Source organism: Eublepharis macularius, chromosome 14 (genome assembly GCF_028583425.1).
Source record: "Eublepharis macularius isolate TG4126 chromosome 14, MPM_Emac_v1.0, whole genome shotgun sequence".
Classification (NCBI taxonomy): Eukaryota; Metazoa; Chordata; class Lepidosauria; order Squamata; family Eublepharidae; genus Eublepharis; species Eublepharis macularius.
The window spans coordinates 40,253,011-40,268,238 of NC_072803.1; the positions used below are offsets into that span (position 1 = coordinate 40,253,011).

General features: G+C 43.8%; 1 protein-coding gene across 2 annotated transcripts in view; it reads left to right on the forward strand.

Moving 5' to 3' along the window:
- TET3 (tet methylcytosine dioxygenase 3) overlaps window positions 1-15,228 on the forward strand; it is a 90,807-nt gene that overhangs the window by 58,566 nt on the left and 17,013 nt on the right. For both annotated transcript variants that reach the window (XM_054997326.1, XM_054997327.1), the window contains one exon: window positions 2,626-5,314. In XM_054997326.1, the coding sequence (XP_054853301.1) occupies window positions 2,626-5,314 (2,689 nt within the window). The remainder of the gene's footprint in view (window positions 1-2,625; window positions 5,315-15,228) is intronic.

Here is a 15,228-nt window from a genome sequence, read left to right on the forward strand (position 1 = left end):
GAGCTCTTGCCAAGGTTAGGCCGATAAGGCAGGTCTGGGAGCTTCTTGTCTCTTATCCAAGTCGGTCAGGGGATCCACCAGCTGCTTGGGAGTCACCCTGGCCTTCTTCCCAAGGAGGCTTTTGGCATTCCCCAGTGCGTCATGTGTGCTTTCAATGCCAGTCGTAGGCATGGCAGCGAGTTTTGGTGGGCCAGGATGGCAAGGGGTACCCTGCAGCACTACAGATATTCCTTGACTGGGTAACATTTAAAGACTTGTCAAGGGTTGATGTTTTGTTTCTATTTTGCTGCTGTAGTTAAGAAACCAGGGGCAGCCCAAGAAACACTGATGCCTGAGGCAGAAAATCCCAATGAATCTCCCCTATAGTGGTACAAATATTTGAATAGTGAACTAAACAAATGGCAGTGGGTTGCTTTTTAATAATACTCCAAAGACTGTTGTTAGAGGTTCCTCCCTCACCCTGCTTCATGGTATATCTGGATCTGCAAGAGTCTGAAGTCCTTGGTTCAAATCTGCCATGAACACACTAAGATGACTTTAGCCCATCTGCTGTGTGGGGACAATAACACTGGCGTACCTTCATTAGTAGTTGTAAGGATTGTTAGCCCTGACCTAGATAGCCCAGGCAAGCCTGATCTTGTCAGATCTTGGAAGCTAAGCAAGGTTGGCCATGGTTAGTAATTGGATGGGAGACCTCCAATGAAGACCAGGGTTTCAGAGACAAGCAATGGCAAGCCACTGCTGTTAGAGTTTCTCTACACAAGACATCTGACGCATGAAGAACACATGTTGATCGAGGCAATGTTAAATGGGTAGTTTAAAAAGACAGAGCCAGCAGCAGGCTTTGTTATACACTGGAGCTGTGTGAAGGGGCTGTGAAATGTCAGAAAGGAAACTTCAGCCCATTATAATCTCTCTAGGACCAAGCCCGGCTCTGAAAGGCAGCTCTAGCCCATTTCCATTCCTCACTGCCCTTGTGATCTCACACAATTTTAGACTGGAGAGATGAAATTGACAGAGCCTTCGGGGAGGGGAACATGAAATTAATAAACCCTCTGAGGAGCGATCTCTGCTGGCTCTGTCTTTTTAAACTACGCTTCCCGGCTAACATTGCATCTCCCTACACCTGACGAACATGTGCCGAGGCATCTCGTGTAGAGAGAATCTTAGTCTCTTGACTTGGAAACCCCAGCATGGGTTGCCATTTCAGCTATGACTTGATGGCACTTTCCTCCACCCACCAGGGGTTGTCGAGGTAATGTATGCAAAGTGCTTTGAATGCTGGAGTATAATATGAATGCAGAGAACTGTCTATTTTTAGGAGTTCATCATGCAGTCCTCACTTCAGCATACCTGATACTGAAGTGTCAACCTGCTGGCTACATGACTGTTTGGTGGTGGGTTTGGGTGAGATGAAAGGTGAACAAGAGACAGAATTAGTGTCATCTCCAAGGGTAGGATACAGCAGTTATGCAAACGATGAGCAAGAGCCTGGTGAAACTGATGTAATGGGGCAGAACTAGAGTAAGTGGGTTGGATGGACGGAAGCAGTATACATTAACCAACAGTACAATCCTAAGCAGAGTTTCTCCAGTCTAAGCCCATTGAAATCAGTGGGCTTAGAATCTTTGCTTAGAATTGCTCTGCAAATAACGTTTCCTGTGAAGGTACTTCTTGGTTTTGCTTCTCGCAATAGAAACATCTTCTGTTCAAAATATTTTAGTACAACAAACTAACAAAGATTTTGTTCTGCTTGCAAATAGATTTAACTTCTATAAAACCAGAATATGTAAGGAATTGCATCTCTTATAGAATGTGAAGCAGTGGTTTTTCACAGAATGGGAACAAATAAGGGAGGCTTCTCTCTGGACTTCGTTTGGCTGCTTCTTTGCGCCTCTGCCTTCATCCTAGCTGACAAACTGAAGAGTTATATCCCAAACAAAATCAATAACCTCACCCTGAAAAATGTGAAATGGAGCTGCTGGATGGTAGCAATAGATACATCCCTAATCCAGTTTTTGAGATATGCTGATCCAGAGAGAGAGAGAGAGGAGAGAGGGGGGGGGAGAGATTATGCTGAGGGTATCCATGCTTATATTTGTGGGAGGTAAGAGAAGTTCAGCATGTAGATGTTATTGGTGTATCAGAAACTCTTTTGCCATTTTCTGTATGAGGAACTTCAATGACTAACATTTCAGCCACAGCCTCAGGAACAACTCTGACATTGTAGTGTGTCGCTGTCCACAATAGTGCCATGGTGGTCATGACTAAGTCAGATTACAAACAGGAGCCTGATAGACAACTCCATCACCGTCTGCTATACACCACTGTTTTAGTGTTGAAAGTTCCCTACTTTTCGTCATGTTGGCCACAACAGGCTGGTAGGGCTGTTCTCTGGAATATCAGGAGTGTTTCTTCCTAAAATATCCCACTATAATCAACACCACTCTTTCTGAGAAAGACAATGTGTACCGAGAAGTAAAGGAATCTATGCTCACTTCACAAAAGTTTATGCCGTAATTAGTTTGTTCATCTTTAAGGTGCTCTTTGTTGTTGATGTTGTTGCAACAAGAAATGAATGTTGCTACCACTTTGGAACTCATTTCTTTCTCTTTTTCTTTTCAGACTGGTTTGGAGTGCAGCTCAGTTGATGGACCCCAAACAGGCCAAATGGAAGAAGGGCTATTTAACCATGTTGAAGAAAGAAGGCTAAATGAGGGTGATGGGCCTGGCCTGGCAAACGGCGGAAGGGAGCAAACGGCTGGAAAAGGGGCTATGATAATGGAAACAGGCACATGGCTTGGCAGTCCACATACCGAGCAAAAAGCCGACTGGGAGGGCATGCCAGCTGCCCTTAGCCAAGGTGATTCCACCAACGCCAACTTGGAAGATGCTCAAAACCTGGTGGCTTTCTCCGCAGCAGCAGAAGCAGCCATGTCTTCGCATGGAATGGGACCTCCATCTTCCCCTTCATTACTGAGCATGCAATTGTACGAGAAGTTTAATGCCGAGATGAATCGAAGTGGGACAGGGGATGGTCCGGCCATGCCTCCTTCCAACAGCTGCCCTGACATTGAGGATCTGAATGCTCTCAAGGCTGCTCTTGCTCTGGCAAAACACGGCATGAAGCCACCCAACTGCAACTGTGATGGACCAGAGTGCCCAGACTACCTGGAATGGTTGGAAAACAAGATCAAGTCAGCCACCGTAGAGGACCAGAGTTGTACCCCCCAGCTTCTCAACCAAGCTTCTGAACCTCCCTTAGACAATGGTGCTAATCAAAAGCAGGTGCCTGCTGCAGATGAGAAGCTAACTCTGTGCCCATCGGAGGCTCTCCCCCTTTCCCAAAGTGCACTGAATATTGCTAAGGAGAAGAACATCAGCCTCCAGACAGCCATCGCCATTGAAGCCCTCACACAACTATCGTCAGTTCTTCCTGAGGCCGCCAAAGAGGCTCCACCCCCTCCCCAGAGCCCTCTGCAAGCCATGGCCTTCACCTCCAAGGAGCAGCTGGTCCAGCCTTCCACCTTCCCGGCACACATCCCTAATTCGGTGCTATCTGTGTCCAGTGCCGAGCTGTACCAGAGCCAGGCCTCGAAAGCCTATGCCAGCCACAACCTGCCCCAGGCACCTGTGTCCTTGGCTTCCTCCTCCTGGCAGCAGGGTACAAAAGGTGCTCAGGAGATGGCTCCTTATTGCCTCAATCGCAACAATGGCCATTTGGACACTTCAGGTCTGTTTCCCAACTGCACCTCCACCCCACAGAAGGCAGATTTCCCTGAGCAGTGGAGTGAAGAAAGTAAGCTCAAAAACAACCTCTGGGGTCTGAACTCCAACCCATCCCTGTCCTCTTTGGCAAGTGATCCCATGGCTGAACTGGAGCAGCTTTTAGGCACTGCGGGCCATTGCATCAAAACAGCATTTAAACGACCTGACATGATGCCTGGCAAAGTGAAAGCCATCAAAGCAAAGCAGGAGCAGCTAGCCCAGAAGGACGAGAGCCCTGGCTATCATAAGCCAGCCTCCTCCAGCCAGCAATTGTCCCAGCTTCTGCAAGAGACAAACTTCCATAAGAAGACTCAGAAGGTTCTTCAGCAGCATCTCCACCACAAACGTAGCCTCTTCCTTGACCAGAACCTGCCTCAGGGAGCCCCCCAGGAGCAGCTGCCCAGCTGGTGGACTCCCAAGTCACAGCAGGCCCAGCCTCAGAAGTCATCAGAGAAGTCCCCCAAGGAGAGGAAGAAAAAGATCCAGGTGGAAAAAGGTGCTCAAGTCAAACCGGTCCGTAAGCAGGTCCAGATTAAAAAATCCAAGCAGAAGGACTCTCAGCCCCTCTTCCTGCCTGTGAGACAGATCAGCTTAGAAGGGCTCCGCTCAGCTGCCCCACTGGAGCGCCTAAGCAAAGAGATGCAACCTGAACAGCTGCTCCCTGGGACTCCTACCAAGTTTTTGTCTCCTGCTCAGTTTACATCCAGCCCCACAGAGCTGTCTCCCTTGCAGAAGCTACTTGAAAACAGAAGTCCTGCTCCCAACTCTCAGGAAATGTGCCATCCCAGCCAGGAGGAGAGCCCCTGCTACTACCCAGAGAATGCTGCATGCAGTTCTGCTTCTCTCAGCTCTCCTGTGCCAGGCTTTGCCCCATGTTCATCCACAGGTGCTTGCAGCAATGGGCATGAGGAAGCTTTCCACAGACCAATGAACTCGACAGATCACCCTCTGTTTGCCCACAATCCAATTACAGTGGATGACAAGTTGGAGGAACTGATCAAACAGTTTGAGGCTGAATTTGGAGAAAGTTTCAGCTTGCAGAACTCTGAACTTCCAGCTCCAGGTCTGCTTACTGATGGGTCATTGCCAGCCCAGCCTCCTTCTCCCCCACATCCATTGTCTTCTCTGAGCCACTCTCCGGAGCCTCCTGGGGGCTTGGATCCTGCTTTCCAGCCCTCGGCTGCTAAGGATTGCACACCGCCTTCGATGGGCACTCCCAATGCGGGTCACAAAATGTTCTCCCTCTTGCCGGGTGCTGAGCAGCCTTTTGAAAACCCTTTTGCTGCTCGGTCTCCCAAGCAGATAAAAATCGAATCATCTGGTGCTATTACTGTGGTATCCACCACGTGCTTTTACTCTGATGAAAACCAAAACACAGACACTGCTTCCGTGGAAGGGACCCCAACCAAGGATAAAGTGCCACTCACACCTACTCTCAGTGGATTTTTGGAATCTCCCTTGAAGTACCTGGACACACCAACCAAAAGTTTGCTGGACACACCAGCCAAGCGAGCTCAGGCAGAGTTCCCAACTTGTGACTGTGTGGGTGAGTCATGGCATTTGATAACCTCTTGCATTAAAAGGGAATTCTATTGAGAGTGGGCTTCACCAGGGTGTGTGTGTGTGTTTTGCCTACATGAAAGTCACCTTGGTCCTGATGCTGGATTTGGATTTTGAGTTATTTCAGGATTTTGAGTTATTTCAGCATTACTGAAAGCAAGGGTGCAATGTTAAACATTGCCAGTCCTGTCTAAAGAATGCATGAAGGCTGTGGCAGTGTAATTCAACCATGAGTGCTTCTGGGAGAGGGAGTCTGCATCCTGGGCTTAGTTCCTTTAAACAGTTTCACATTCTTAAGAAGGTAAAAATGGTCTTGTTGGACCAAGCCATCTAGGCCATCGTTCTGTATGCATACTTGACTACCCAGATACTTCTGGGAAACTCACAAGCAAGGCATTAAGACATAAGTAACCATCCTTATAGCTAACAAACTTGGATAGAACCTCTTTTTGAGTTTCAGTGACTATCAGTGACTATCACAACATCATGTGATTGTGGGTTTTGTAATTTAGATATGTTATTGGTGAAGAAGTACTTCTTGCAAGCAGGGCGCTTGTTTTCTTGTGCAATATTGGGGCGCAATAGCACTATTCCTAGCTTTGAGAAAATTTTAAAATTGTAACATTCTGTCTGGTGTGATGAGCTGATGAATGCTAGTTTCATGTGTAAGATTAGCCTGTTGGGAGAGAAGAGTCTGTTTGCCTCTATGTCTAGGGAGGGGAGGAGCCATGGCTGAGTGCTAGTGCATCTGCCTTACATGCAGGAGGTCCCAAGTTCAATCCCTAGCATCTCCAGTTAAAAGACTCAGGCAGACCCTGGTGAGCTGCTGCTGGCACTGCCAGCCTTAGTAGACAATACTGACGTTGATAGACAAAGGCAGTTTCTTCGTGCATTCATGAGTACAGGAGAAGGAGAGGCTGTGTATTTGGGTGGTGGGCAGGACAAATCAGGTATATGGTATTGCCAATTGTGATTACTGTTGCTGCCTCTGTGCCTGCTAAGCTGCAAATGCTCTAAAAAAATAGGATTCTAGTTTTTAAAGTATGCAACACCTAATACATTGCATTTAATCTTATGGGTGTGGGAATAAATTTAATGCCTGTTCCCTGAGTCTTCAGTCTTCTTGGAAGCCCACCACAGCGTGTGCATTATGGCCATACTGAGCGACTGTGCTTGAAATCCAAAACTAGGATACAGTTTTTCCAGCCCTTGGTCCTTGCTGACCGTTCTATGGCCTGGAGTGGGGACTCGAGTGGAACAGGAAGCTTGAGCTGGAATCTGAACTGCAGTGGATGGAAAGTCTCTATCAGTTGATGATGTAAAGGAATACGGTGAGACTCCCTAAACTTGGCCAATCCAAGCTTGGCTTCATACTGGTTGCTAATTGTGGGGCTTGATACACATCTAAAGAGGGCTCAGGAACTTGTCCCAGCTCGCTCCTTGAGCCTATACCCAACCTTAAGTCATGAACACACATAAAGTTGCCTTATATGGAATCAGACCCTAGGTCCATCAAGGTCAGTATTGTCTAAGACTGACAGCAGCTCTCCAAGGTCTCAGGTCAGAAGTCTGTCACATCATCTATTGCCTGGTCCTTTTAATCAAGAATTGAACCTGGGACCTTCTGCATGTAAAACAAAGGCTCTTCCCTTGAGCTACAGACTCTCTCTAAGAGACTACATGCTCCCTGACTGCATGACTGGCAGTGCCTTGCCTTGAAACGTAAGCCTTGATAACAACATAGTAGGGAGAAGTTTTAGCAGCTGCATCTTTTCATTATCTGACTGTTGGGATGGGGGCAGAAGACCCCACCTCTGATTATTTTCCCTGCCAAGCAGGGAAATGCACAGGCACTCTTTGGGTTTTCACTTGGCAGGGTTTTCACTTGCTCCCTCAGACCTGTACAACATACACGTGATCTAGTTACACAAAAAAAATATTAATGTCTGAAGAGAGAAGGCAGCCAGTGAAGAACTGGAACTAGGGTTTTGGCTATTACCTCTGCCATCAGCTGCCGTTAATAAAATCTAAGGGTGCTGCATGTCTATTATTGATCTTTGGCTGAATGGCTGCTGTCCAGCTGTGACTTGCTTTCTCTTTCTCTTGACACCATGCCACAAAGATGTGTCTGGAATAAAAATTAGAGTTAGAAGAGGGAAGAGGGAACTGCATTAGTCAAAGCCCAGTCCCTTCTGTTTGGGCAGAGAATGTGCCAAATTAATTTAGAGTCGGCTGCTTCCAACCTGGAGAACACCATGGCCATTGTTTAAAGTTTCTATAGCACAAGCGATCTGGCAGGTGCTGTATGGGGCACGTTCTCAGATTTTTTCCCAAGAATTCTGTTCTAGCAGTGTGAAGGAATTAGTCAGGCCTGATATAGAAGTGACTGTTGCTTCCAACATGAACAGTTAATTCTGAAGGTGTTCACAGGCCTGAGCCCACATACTGGCCTGGTACAGACATAATGTTTATTGTTTGTTTTCCTTAATCATGGTTAAATGTTATGTCTGAATGCCTATAAGTCATGGTTTCAGATTAGCTACAATCAAGGTATGGAATGATAGTTTGAAGTGGATTAGTAGGATTTGAGTCCAGGGGCATCTTAGAGTAGGGTTGCCAACCTCCAAGTGGTGGCTGGAGATCTCCCAGAATTACAACTGATCTCTAGGCCTTAGAGATCAGTTGCCCTGGAGAAAATGGCTGCTTTGGAGGGTAGACTCTATGGTATTCTACCAGAGATCCCTCCCCTTGCCAAACCTTGCCATTTTCAGGCTTCACCCCCCAAATCTCCAGGAATTTTCCAAGCTGGAGCTGGCAACCCTATCTTAGAGACCCACAAGATTTTCAGGCTATAAGGTTTGTTGAGAGTGAAAGCTCCCATCAAACAGAAGGGAGTCTTGACTCCTGTAAGCTCATACCCTGAAAATCTTGTATATCTCTAAGGTACAATTGGACTCAAAGAGAAAGAGAAAGTTCTCTTAATGCCACACATCATGTATATACATAAGTAAAAGCAATTACATAAAAAATCTCATTACTTCCTACAGAGTAATCCTAGGGTATTAACATGGGGGGGATTATGTTAAATTAAAATACATTAATTGTTTTTAGACTTAATAAACACCACTGCAAACAAGTATATAGCAATAAAAAGATACAAGGAGTAAAGATATTTCAAGAGGGATTCTTCAAAATTACTGCAATCCTCAGCTAAGTGTTTTGAGATCCTCAGTCTTGAAGGTTATAAAAGGGGTTGAACATAGGGGAAAGAAGGAGATTATCTAGAGTTACAGTAAATCTACAAATGAAACAATGTATGGTTCTTGGGTCACCTGGTAGAAGGTGACAGTTATTTTCAAGAGAATGTCTCCGCTTTCTCCATGAGAAACTATCAGTTCTCAACTGTCAGTTTCCAGCTGGCACTGGACCCAAACATTCTAAGCACATAGCATCTCCAAATTAGAAAGAATAATGTCTGAAATGCACCCTCCATCCTGAAATTTGAAATCCTTCCACATCAGCAAATTAAATGTTGGGAACGAAACTCTTGCTTCTTACAGATCTTCAGTGTTGCCGGTGATAAAATAGGCTACTGTGAGTTGGCTGAACTTTTATGGCCTGAAATACATACCAGAACATGATTTTGAAGGGTTCCCTTGATCAGGTACATGTGAAATTGTTGTCCAGAAGTTTATTCACTGGACTTTTTCGAAGCTGAGTGTGCAAGCAAGAACATAAGAAATTGCTTGCAAAGCCATATAAGAAAAATGTCCAATAAACGAATGTGATATTCTGATTTTGTGTGCAGGGTGGAACTGTTATTAAAAAGGAATTCTATGAAGGCCAGGCATTATATCAGAAAAAGTTTCCACTTCATACTTTGGTTTTTAAACCATGGTATATATAGCTCCTGAGTTTACATGGAGTTTACATGGAGTTTACATGGAGTTTACATGCCATTAATTGTAACTGGAGTATGTACCATTTTTGAATTCTTCAATTACAAAATTATATAATAAAAGAAAACATTTTACCCATGCATCGCTCCTTTAGCATTAACAACATTAAGACCCCAAACCTTTTAGCATTTCTAGCAATACTTCGTTAAGTCATAAGAATCCTTAACCTGAGATTCCATATGTAAAAATTAATAAAAAGTTAGAATACTAACACAAACAGTTCTAACACCTACTTTACTGATTGTCTGCAGTTATAACTATGAATTACTAAAAGATGTAACTTTATACAAAGCAAAGGGACTTGCTGTAATACTATGTATGACACAGTGCCTAAAATTCTTAAACTATTTCTAAATCTCAAAACTGTTTTTTGTCTTTCTTTCATTTTTTTCTTTTATTTACTTCATTTATATTCTGCCCTTTTCTCCAATGGAGACCCCCCCAGACATCTTATATCATTCTCCTCCACTTTATCCTCACAACAACCCTGTGAGGTAATAGATCCAGAGGAGTTAGCCATGTTAGTCTGTAGTAGCAAAATCAAAAAGAGTCCGGTAGCACCTTTAAGACTAACCAATTTTATTGTAGCATAAGCTTTCGAGAATCAAGTTCTCTTCGTCAGATGCATAGTACATAGTATAGGTAAGTTAGGCTGAGAGTCTGTGACTGGCCCAAGGTCACCCAGCAAACTTCCATGGCAGAGTGAGGATTCAAACCTCCCACATCCATGTTCAACAGTCTAATCGCTATACCACATACTCTCTTTTTAGCCCATATATACCATATTTTACTGACTGTAACCAATTCCCACAATTTTAAAAACCATTTTAAAAACCATTTCACAAACTTCCTTAGATTTCCTGTAACTGGCAAACAAAATTCTAGGTTCAACTCTCATGAAATGAAATATGCTATTTCTCCTTAGTCTGTGAATTTTTGAGTCTGTGAATCTGGATACACCTCGATTCACAGCAGACAACAGAATTACTATGCTTATGGGGATATACGGTGAAATTATTGCACAACTCCTGGTGATATATACATACAAAACAGATGCAGAGGAGTTAGCCGTGTTAGTCTGTAGTAGCAAAATCAAAAAGAGTCCAGTAGCACCTTTAAGACTAACCAACTTTATTGTAGCTGTGATTCTCAAAAGCTTATGCTACATACAAAACAAGTGCTTGATTAGCCATCATTGGGGTCATTGGGGTTGTTCCCTGGCATGTTGGTTCCACCTATGGAGAAAATACATCCAAGAGGTTAACAAGCTTCATATACTTACCTGAGACAGATGAAGTTCCCTTCTTCTTCTCATCGCACCTGCAAGAAGTAAAGGTAAAGACTGCATTAAGGGTATCCTATGGACTGTGACGTGTCTTTGATGTGTTTTGAATGATATTTTGCATTGTTCAGCCACTTCATATATACTGTTTACTGTTTACAGACATATAATTTATTGGTCTGCTTAGATTGTGTACTTATTGATATGAGATTCTACATTGTTATAACTCTGATATTTATTGATATTGATTGATATTGATTAGCACATTGGCACTAGAGCACTTTATGAGTGAGTGAGTGAATGAAAATATTTATATATGTAGTAATTGGTTTTTGTTCCCTCAATGGGAGTTTTTCTCTCTCCGTTGGCTTTGGATTCTGTTTGGGGGTTGCTTCCTTGCTTTTTATTTTTTTTCCAAGGGAAATTGATCTCTGGGGCCTGGAGATCAGTTGTAATTCCAGGAAATCTCCATACCTCACCTGAAGGTTGGGAACTGTAGGATTATTAATTAACTGTAGGCTTAACTCTAGGCTTATTAATTTTCTTAGTTTTAGCAAGTGGCACCAATTCCTCATTATTTATGCCAAATGTTCTGTACCAAAATCGAGTGAGATCAGTGGGGGAAAGTGTCTATGATCCCCTCCCACCCCCTTCATAAACTGACCATTCTATGGTGAGGTTTAGACTGATGACTTCTCATAATTTCCAGATGGGTGGGTGACCTGTTAAAGCAATCCATTCTTTGGTTGATGGCTCTAGGTAGTTTCTGTCTAGCCTTTGGAACTTCCCCCTAAAATGACTGTTGCTCTGGTCAAAATTCTTGTTGTCCTGGTGAGTCTGGAGATGTCCTGGCTAGTTGATGCAGTCTTTCCTAAATGCCCACTTCATTCCTGCAGAACCTTTTCAGCCTACTACAAAACCCACCACAATCTCCATTATTTCCTGACCAAAGTTATTAATTACTATAATAATAATAATAATAATAATAATAATAATAATAATAATAATAATAATAATAATAATAATAATAAAGTGCCGTCAAGTTGCATCCAACTTATGGTGACCCCTCATGGAGTGTTCAGAGCAAAAGATGAGCAGAGGTGGTTTGCCATTGCTTTCCTTGGTAGTTTCCCATCCGAATACTAACCACTTTAGCTTCCAAGCTCTGACAAGCTCAGGCTAGTCTGAGCTAGTCAAGCTGCATATTATACTCTACTGGAGAATCCAGTAGCACTCATCTTCTAATTAATTTGTTCATTGGACAGTTCTACTAGATCGCAAGACAAAAATGTACACATAATGGCCTTACCCTCATATGATCCAAAGTTGTGCCCCAGAGTATCTGGCAAGCCCTGGAGAACTGAGGCTACAGGCTTTGCTGTCATTGCTGATGGATGGGTCATATGAATTGGATAGCCCTAATCAGTTTTGGCAATAATCCCTGTCAATTGTGCTGGGAGCAATTATGTATCAAGGTAGTGTGGGTTGGCCAGGGCAGCCTGAGAAACTGGCTGGTCTGTCCAGTTGCCACCCTTCAGTTTCACATAGCTACATTTTAGAAAGTCAAACAGAGGCATAGTTATATATGAATATATAATATCCCAGTCTGACTTCCAGGCAAACACATGAGCAATATGATTGTAATCTCTCTGGCAGCTTGTAGGCTACTACGAGTAATAAATGCATTATCATTCATCTGAATGAGATGCATACATTGCCCTGTACATGCAGAAACTAATGTGAAGAGCAGTCTTCAGTCACAGGATGTTACGACCAGAAATATAACAAAGGTCATTTATACAGAATTGCTAAGCTCCCCAACTAAGATCCCAAACCAAATGTTAGAAAAGAAAATCTACTTGGTGGATTGGCAGCCTCGTCCTAAGACCCCGACATCATTTATATCCTGTCTTTCTCCCAGTGGGAACCCAGAGTGGCTTACCTCATTCTTCTCTCCTCCATTTTATCCTCACAACGAATCAATGAATTCAGTTAGGCTGAGAGTGTGTTACTGGACAAGGTCATCCAGCAAGCTTCCCTGGCAGAATTGGGATTTGAACCTAGTTCTCCCAGAGACCAGACGACACTATAACCATTACACCATGCTGGCACATCACTGAGGCCAGTGCAGCACTGGCATAACTAATCAGTATCCTTTACCATCTCAGTAGAAAAAATGCCAACAACAACAACCCCAAGGATCCTGTGTTGGAGACCTTAGCAACATAGCCAACACTTGCTAATCATAGATTGGCATGTCAGTGCCGCAATATGTGGAAGCAAACACTCAGTTCATGGTGATGCCAGCATTCCTTCCAAGCTTGCCCTCAACCATATGCAGAACATAAGGAAAGAAACAGCAGTCTGGCACTGTATGGAGGATTGGGCCATGTCTTATATATCTATCACACAGGAGTAAGGGATTCAAATTCCACCAAGGAAGGTGGAAAGAAGGCAAAGCTCACTTTTAAGCCAGCAACAAGCCAATCAGTAGCTAAAACAGGAGAAGGCACAACACTCTAGAAATGTGCATTGAGAAAATCTTTGTTATAATTTCTGATGTGGACTTTGGGGGGAAATTTTTACTGTTATTGCTTATTTCTGGATAAAGTATTACCAGTTCGGGAGTCAAACTTGAGGATTCCCCCTGTCCCCTTGAGACCATTATTTTTAATGGAAAGCCTATTCAAGGTCCAGGGCAGCTGTTTATAAAGATAATGGCATCAAGTTTGCACAGAACACTGCTCCCTCTAATCTAAAGACCTCCTAAATTTCAATCAAGGGGGTTGATTTTATAGATCCCCCCCAAAGTAGGTCCCTCTCTACGTAGCTGCACTCATCTCTAGTGGGAGAGCTCCAGACTGGGCATAGGAATAACCCTCCACCCCTGTCTGCATTAATTTTATTTTCCTACTCTTACAGTGACTGACAATAAAAAAACTTCTACTTTTCTGCTGAAAACTGTTGGCCGTACTTCCTTGTTGTGGTCTCTTTAATAAAGTAAGGCATGAGATCTGCCATTCTTCAAAGAACACCCAAGCTTCAAGCAAATTGAACAAAGGGTTTAAATTCTGTGGGCCCCTGAACAAGATGCCCCTCCCCCAGCCATTGTAATTGTACGTTCATTATTCCCTGTGGGGATTTTTAAAGGCGGCTGGAGTTGTTTTTCAACCAAATGTCACCAAAATTGCAGCAGAGTGTCCAAAGAAACTCCAAGTTTCAAGCAAATTAGACAAAGTATTTGAATTATATGGGTCCCTGAACTAGTCTAGGCTTTCTGCTTTCAGAGGGGAAAGAAAACTCTCTCCAACCATAAAGGAGGGAAGAAGGAGAATGGCAGCTCTCTGAAGCTTGGGATTGGCTGGGAGTGCTCTTGCTCCTCCATTGCAAGTGTGATTGGAAGGGAGAGATGCCATTATCAGGGAATACACAAAGGAAAACACATGCTCATGCTACATGTCTGGTAGGTATTAGAACTTGAAACTGGATTTTTGGAGGGAAGTGGTTTCGTTATTCCAAGCATCCAGAATTTCTGTTACCATTCTGGAGAATCAAAGTAATTTTTAGAAACAGCAATTTCTAAAAATCTGTGTATATCTTTGGCTCGAGGATTTCGTTTTGCGCACCCCTAGAACCCATACTTCACACTCTGCAGAGCTTCCCTGTAACCACATAACCAATTAGACACACAAGAAAAAAACACATCACAAGGCATTTGGAATTCTCCCCTGACTCTGGTCTTGAAGCCAGCGATATATACCAGGGTGGGAAAGACTGTAGGGAAAGATGTCGCACTGTGAAACAGAACAGACTTGTCATGCCTGAGGCCCCTGTTTCAAGTCTGTAGTTAGTTATCAGAGAGAACTAGAAGGAGGAATCCTATCCACAACTAAGATGTTGCACTATCAGATCCAGTCATTGTGGAAGGGCAGCTCTTGCTGATTGCCTGTCCCAGGTTTATCATTTTGCTCAGCCTTTTTCCATATCATCATCCCTTGAAGTTAATTACTGCTGCCTGCTGCTGTTCATCCTATCAACCCTAGCTGTCCGTCTCCCCTTCCTCCCACATAGCAAGCATGATTTACCACACTCCAGCAGTGATGGGGAGGGGTGAGCACTCAGGCGTGTGCCCTTCCCTCTTACTGGTGCACAACTTCGTAGACATCGGGAGACACTTTCAATCACCTTCCAGTTTGAGGAAAGTATAGGCTTGTCAAGTAGGGGGTGGGCATAGATCCCTATCTTATCAAATGCTACTAATACAGAAAGGCAGCTGAGAAGTAATTCAAATATTTATTGAATGATATCAGGAAAACAATTCTGAAAGCAGGTTGTATGAAAAGGGTTACCGGTTCTCTTGTTCTAGCAAGACTCCTGTGCCTTTAAGAGCGGCAGTGACAACCAACAGAATCACAGGTTGAGCTGTCCCTATCACTGCATAACCATGATAGATATAACTGTGCATGTCAAACAGTTGCTTGCATTGGTGCAGAATCCAGACTATAACAAGAGAGTTTGAAACCACACAGCAGAGCAGTTAGGTATACATTGGTCATTGCAGCTTTCGATCATGTTGTAGGCTTAGCAGATGGTTGACACTGCACTGTGAATGGGGTCCATCCTCACCAGTTGGAGGGCTGTCTAGAAAGATCCAAAAGA